The 7,202-nt window shown below is 38.5% G+C and overlaps 1 protein-coding gene across 3 annotated transcripts in view; it reads right to left on the bottom strand.

Moving 5' to 3' along the window:
- Window positions 878-7,202, bottom strand: part of LUZP2 (leucine zipper protein 2) — a 164,796-nt gene continuing 158,471 nt past the window's right edge. For 2 of the 3 annotated variants that reach the window (XM_021401212.1, XM_021401210.1), the window contains 2 exons: window positions 2,012-2,089; window positions 878-1,535 (listed from right to left, as the gene is read on the bottom strand). In XM_021401212.1, coding sequence (XP_021256887.1) covers window positions 1,422-1,535; window positions 2,012-2,089 — 192 coding nt within the window. In that variant the 3' untranslated portion in view covers window positions 878-1,421. The remainder of the gene's footprint in view (window positions 1,536-2,011; window positions 2,090-7,202) is intronic. The other variant, XM_021401213.1, reaches the window with a different exon arrangement.

Below are 7,202 nucleotides of genomic sequence, written 5' to 3'. Positions count from 1 at the left end.
TTTGCCTTTCTAATTTTCTCCCTGCACATCCTGGCAACCTCTTTGTACTCTCCCTGAGTTACCTGTCCCTTCTTCCAGAGGAGGTAGATTCTCTTTTTCTCCTGGAGCCTCAGGAAAAGTTCCCTGTTCATCCACACCCCTCTCCTTCCCCGCCGGCTCATCTTACGGTTCAGGAGGACAGCCTGTTCTTGCGCCTTCAGGACTTCCTTCTTGAGGAGCAACCAGCCTTCCTGGACCCCTTTACCCTCCAGGACCAAATCCCAAGGGACCCTTCCTACCAGCCTCCTGAACAATTCAAAGTCTGCCCTCCGAAAGTCCAAGGTCGCCGTTTTGCTGTCCCGTCTCCTGGTTCCACCAAGAATCAAGAACTCTACCATTTCATAGTCGCTATGTCCAAGGCAGCCCCCAACTTCCACATCCCCCACCAGACCTTCCCTGTTTGTAAACAGCAGGTCTAGCAGGGCACCTCCCCTGGTAGGTTCTCTGACCAGCTGCAGAAGGAAGTTATCTTCGGAGTATAGTATACCATACAGTATGCCATCCTCTTTGCCATGGGAAACTAGAAGAACCCTAAGAGAAGAGTCACAGAACACACCCTACCCAAAACACTCTACTCTGCTGCAGTGCCCAACACGCCACCTGCTGCGGTCAAAACATCTTTTCATCATTTCAAGTCTATTTACATTGCTGAGGTGAGTGCAACCACAAAGGACGGAATTGAAATCCTATGATGGGTACCCAAACTAAGAAATTGTAACTCGGTTCTGCCTGCAAAATTTTTTTGCTTGAGTTCTAAAACCAGCAACTCTTCCTGCCCTTGAACTCCGCAGTTTTGCCAACAGTTCAGTGATCAAAATAGAACTAGTGGTGACAACAGTTAGAAAAAATAGCAACCAAATGTATTTTATTGTTTAAGTAAGCAGATTTGAAATGATATTACTCAAGTATACGTGGAAGCTTACCATCCCGTTATTACATTTGTTCTTATGAGTTACATTGCACTTCAACTAGATTTACACAGAGTTTTAAATTTTTTCTTCCAACATTCCCTGCCCTTTAATTCTTGATCTAAAACCTGATCTGCCATAAAGGTTCGTGAAACAGATCAGGCTGAGAAAATACTCGAGAATGGCTTTAAAAAAAAAAAAACACAAAGAAGTTAATTTACAGTATGCGATTACTAGTCAGGTAGAATAGCAGTTCAAAAACTGGACGGTATTACAAAGCATTTTTCCAAACATCCATTTTGGATTATTGCTGAAAGGTACTAATTGGTCTCTTCTAGACTAGTTTACAAACATTCATAAAATAGTGGAAAATGCATGCTTTAGAAAACTGGTACTATTCATGCCTCTAGACTGAAACGAATACCTTTGTTTGATATTCGATGGTAGCAAGTGATGAACATTTTTAAACATATATTAGTAGTAATTAGAGTTTCTTTCTTTTGTGCTAACAGAATCTTCAGACTTTTTCTCATTTCTTTCAGGCGGTTTTTTCTCTTCAGGTTTAGTCCATGGAGGGTTGCGCAACATCTGGTGAAGGTGAAAACAGCATCAATGTAAATATCCTTTGACAATGGAAAAATCATGCAAGTCTGAATCTTTACTTTTTTTTTCTTGACTGTTTTGGTCTATCAGAAGAAAAGCATAGGTGTATGACTCATTTAAGATTTTTCCATTGGTGAGATTGCTGAGTACACCTTGACATATTTGCAGACGTATCACTGTTTTCTTAATCTCTCCCTCTCTCCCCAAACTGTTGACATGTCGTTATTAAATTCAGTCATTTGACAACTAGGCCAGTCCAGTTCAAGAATGAAACAGTTTTGAACAATGTTAATAGCCAGGAGTCATTCTGAACAGACTAACTGAAGAGTACAAGTTCGTGAATTGAGTAAGCAGTTATCTCTCCAAAGTGTTAAAATAGAACATGTAAACGTACATTAAGTAACAGCATGCTTTACAAGAACTTTTAATAAAAAACTGAGAAGTTCTTGGGAACTGAATACCTGAAAGCTTGTCTCTGTTTCTGCTGTCTTCAAATGAGATGCTGAATTATTGCGATTCCCCAAACATGTCTTGCCAACCTGTCAATGGAGGTAACTTCTGTGGATTTTTTGCTAATATACTCATGTTGCTTTTTTTTTTTTTCAAATACTCAGCCACTGGGTGAGTCTGAGCATTTTCAAATACTCAGACTACACATTGCCCTGTGTAGTCTGATGTGGCTGTAAAAGTGTAATAATCTAATACTTAACATTTATTTTCCTCTCAGTAGAAGTAATCAAGTTTATTCCTACAAATTGACCGATGGAAGAGGATAGTAATTATAATCTTCTGTTGTGAGTGAGGAAATAGTAATGAACAGCTGAATGCTAACATTAAATTTGAGGACTCCTTTATTCCTATTTTCTTGTCTGAACTGCTAGATCTCTTGTGTATAATAATCACTGAGGTTACTAGATGGAGAAGTCAGAAAACTCTCAAGGTATGGGAAGGCTTGTTAAATTCATCACTGTCATTTTATTACAGCAAGAATGTCATTTTCCATGCAAATATGCTTTTTAAACATGAGAGAAAACAGAGCTGAATGGTATAAATAAAATGCTGGAAGAATTACAAAGTTGACTGCAAATGAAAGAGACCTTGCATTATAAGTCTTACGTCTTTAACAGCACTGAAATTTCTACTGAAATTAAATTAAAAGTCCATTTAAGACTGCGATTAATGGCACCGTAGGCAAAGAAATCAAAATGTGAAACGTAGGTACAGATAATATTTGGCCATTGCTTTAAAATTACTTATGTTAGAAATCTGATTTACTGTTTTGTTAATAGAAATTGATACATGCAAATAGAACAAAAATTTTAAAAAAATCAAATTTTAAGTCATAAAGACAACAGTGACTTAACTTATTTTAAATTTTAACACATATCTTCCCCTGAAATAGAATAATAGAATCACCAAGGTTGGAGAAGACCTCCAAGATCACCCAGTCCAACCGTCCACCTATCACCAATAGTTCTCACTAAACCGTGTCCCTCAACACAGCGTCTAATGGTTCCTTTTTAGCATAAATATCTGGAATTTTTTTTTAAGTTAAGCTGCATTATAATATTTTTACACATCAGACATATTGGTGAAAAAAGGCATAAAATTCATTAGTATGTATACCGCAAGAAACCAGTAACATCCACTGAAAAGTTCACTGGCATTTCTGCAACTCCTTTTAGATATCTGTTTTTCAAAAATTTTGACCGATAATACTTTTTTACAATAGAATACTCTCTAGACAAGAGAGGAAAGTACGCAACCTAAAAGAAAAAAGAATGTCTAAATAGTGTGTTTTGAGGATCTTTTCCTGGAGAGTTTCTGCTCAGAAAAAATAAATTAAGTCTGAATTCATCCCACAGCATTTTAAATCACAGTAGGTTAAAAATTACCTCCCTCAGCAGAAAACACTGAAAATCAACACTGTCATGGAAATTAAATGTCCAGAAATTATATCAATATCCTTCCAAACAAATTACGTTAGACTGAAGTTAATTAAAATGTCAGAGATTGACAAGGGGAGGAAAATTCATTATGTTTTTGCACTTGAGGAATTCTGACAGTCTCTCACAACCAAGTTGGTCTATGAAAAGTGTAGGCCTGGCAGATCTTGTTTGTAGTGTATTTAGTTGTAAGTTTGATAAAAGATTGTTTTCAGCTTAGTCACACCGAGAAAAATGTGAGATTTTCAGGGACTTGCAAGCCAGCAATCTGAGGGCAAACGATGTTGCAGGTCAAAAAAGGAACAGCTATGTCAAATTGTGTAATGAAGACATTATTTCTGTCACACACTAATCACAGAACTGCAGGGGTTGGCAGGGACCTCAAGAGACCATTGAGTCCAACCCCCCAAGCAGGTACCTACAATAGGCTGCACAGGCAGGCATCCGTATGGGTCTTGAATATCTCCATAGAAGGAGACTTCACAACCTCTCTGGGCAGCCTGTTCCAGTGCTCTGCCACCCTTACCATAAGTCAGTTCTTCCACATATTAGTATGGAGCTTCCTAGGTACAAGTTTTAGGAATGACATACAGTATCATTTACAAACATTCTTTCCATAGACCGGGTAACAAAGGCCATGTTGGCAGGAAAACAGAAGTGAAGGTTCACGTTTGCAGCATTCCAAATTTTTCCACTCACAGGCGTTTTCCTTTTTAGCAACACACCATCTAGTACATTCTTCTAAACACAGGAACTCCTGCGTCTTTTATGTTGTTAAAGCATAAAGAATTAATTGTTGACTTCTTGTCACCGTGAAAACGTGTGTATTATTAACAAATAAATTACAGACTGAGTGCCAGCAATGACCTCCAACATGTCATCAGTCAACAGAAGTACCATAGCCAGGATTGTAAGAGGTCATTCTGAGCTCTCAGTTTTAAGTTGGGTTGGTTCCTAAAGTTGAGATGGACAAGTGTACCAGCAACTCCTACCATAAGCAAAACCCAAGCTAGAACCAGCCAAACCGACAATCATGCATATACATCCTCACACATACATCTCTGTGTACATGTGTTTATCCATGCACAGGCATATATTTGTCTGTGTACATGCATATACAATCACAAAAAAACCTACAAACATATTCTGTAATCCAGATGAAGGCCACCTCAAGTGAGTTCAAGAAACAAAAGACCTAGAACACCTTTCGCAGCCATAACTGATATACAGATTAAAGGAAATAAACAAAAAAACCTCACAAATATACATATATATTTTTATGAGGTCTCTCTACAGCAAGTAGCAGGATGATTTTTTTTGTTTGCTGTCCTATCTGCATGTCTCTTCTATCCCATTTGCTCCTACGAGAGGTAGCTAATTACAAAAATAGATAACAATGGTTTGATGTGGTGGAAACTAGCACAAAGCAAAAAAAAATTGCTTTTATAAAATAAAGGGTTGAATTGTCATAGATCATAGAATCCTTAGAGATGTAAGGGACCCTTAAAGGCCATCTAGTCCATCTCCCCCTGCAATGAACGGGGACACCTACAGCTCCATCAGGCGCACAGAGTCCCCTCCAGCCTGACCTTGAATGTCTCCAAGGACAGCGTTTCCACTACATCTCTGGGCAACCTGTTCCAGTGCCTCACCACCCTTATTGTAAAAAACTTCTTCCTTACAACCAACCTAAATCTCCCCTTCTTTAATTTGAAACAATTTCCCCTTGTCCTATCACAGACCCTGCTATAGATTCCATCCCCTTCTTTCTTGTAGCTCCCTTCTGGATACTGAAAGGCCTCCATGCATTCCTTTGAAGCTTATTGAGAGCTGTTTTCTCTGTTTCCTCCCTTCCCTAATACTATCTTATTTTAATAAAAACAATAATCTAATATGTCACCATTAGTGACACATACCAGAATTTCACCCATGAATAAATTACTTGTACACAGCAACCTCTATGTTTTACGTATGGAATGATTCTTTGCCTTGCCATTAAGTTGCTTCCACTGATTTTTCAAGGATGTCTGCCAAATTATTTATAGGCTCATTTTTAAGTGAAAAGTTTTCCTCATCGTATTACACATGCTGTATTTTTAATGTAAAACAACAGGAAGTATCTAATGTCTGAGCACTTAATTCTCACACAGCAGTGAGAATTCTGAGTAGCGATAACTACAAATGCATTCTTAACATCGCCTTAAGCAACACATTTTGTGTACGCAACAGGAAAAAACCATATGCAACAGTGAAGCGAGAAATTTAACAAGGCATGATAATTGAGGTGGGGCACATGCCTTGAAATATTGTCCCATTCTGATTAGTTCAGTATGCAATTTTATTAGCTAACTATACTTATATGAAATTCTGGTTATAAAATCTGCAGCTTGATCAGTAAATTATGCAAAACTTCAGGAGTTACGGTATTCAGTTCAGATAGTGAATTATACAGCAGAGCAGGAGAGGTTCGCAGCTGGATGCATAAATTATAAAGGTGGATCAGCCAAGTGTGCATCTTCATTTAAAAAGAATTTTCAAAAAGCCAGTTAAAATTCAGCATGTCCCTGGACTATTATACTATGCAATTTCACCTGCAAACTGCTGAACCATGTAACTACAAGAGTATCCCACTGTATCTACGCAACAAGTAAGAGCTGTTTTTGTTACTCGAGGAATCATATCACTTATCACAAGTGGACAGGAAACCAAGAAAACACGTTCACCTCTGCTAAAGGGATAAATTCCTTTAAATTCAGATAATTTCCTATTTCCAAGTATTTTGCATTATTGGTTCAAACAATCTGAAATCTTTAAAAGACAAATGTGGCTAAAATTAGCTAAAACTTTCACATTAAACTGAAAAAACTCAATATGTATTTGAAGCAGAAAACTACTGCGATTTCTCAGACAATACAAATTCTATCTAATGTTGCAATTAATTTGACATTTGACTTGTTATTAATCCACACCCTGTCAATAATCTGCTTGTTAATTTACTGTCTATGTAGTGTTTTGCAGAATCAAACTCCATAACCCGAGATTAGGTTATAAAGCAGGTATGTTTATTACGGTGCTGCACCCACACCGGATGCGAGGGGGGTCACTGCCCTACCAAACTCGCATAACCATGGGCAGAAATGTTAGATATTTAAAAGCCAAGCTTATACATATTCAGCAGGTTTCCCGGGACCCATCTACATATTCAGCAGGTTTCCCAGGACCCATCTACATATTCAGCAGGTTTCCCAGGACCCATCTACATATTCATCACTTCCTGGGAATTCCTTTGCATATGGTCCGTCTCTCCAGCTCATGCGTTGTAGTTCCTCCTGGTGGTCGTTGAATGAAGGCTCGAGGTCTTCCTCCCTCCTCATGGTGGTCGTTGGATGAAGGTTCGACATCTTCATCACTCTGCCGTTTTCACCCCACTGCTGCTTTGCAGAGTCACTCTGCCTTTGGTCGGTTCCTTGTACTGGTCCCTGCTGATAATGGAGTTTCGCCGAGTTCCTTTTCTTATCTTGCCTTACATTTTACTTGCCCCAGCCCCATGCAATAGTTAACCCTTCGACTGTCCTCTCTAACTCAGTAGCAAGCCCATTATTGGTAAAAGTAATATGTTCTAGTTGTTCATATAATCAATTATTACTATGTATATTTGTCACGGTATTATCTAAGGGTCTGCGTCCGTGACAAGGGGGACAGGCCC

This window comes from Numida meleagris, chromosome 6 (assembly GCF_002078875.1).
Source record: "Numida meleagris isolate 19003 breed g44 Domestic line chromosome 6, NumMel1.0, whole genome shotgun sequence".
Taxonomy (NCBI): Eukaryota; Metazoa; Chordata; class Aves; order Galliformes; family Numididae; genus Numida; species Numida meleagris.
The sequence above is the reverse complement of the archived record's forward strand: the minus strand, read 5'-3'. Positions and strand labels throughout refer to the sequence as shown.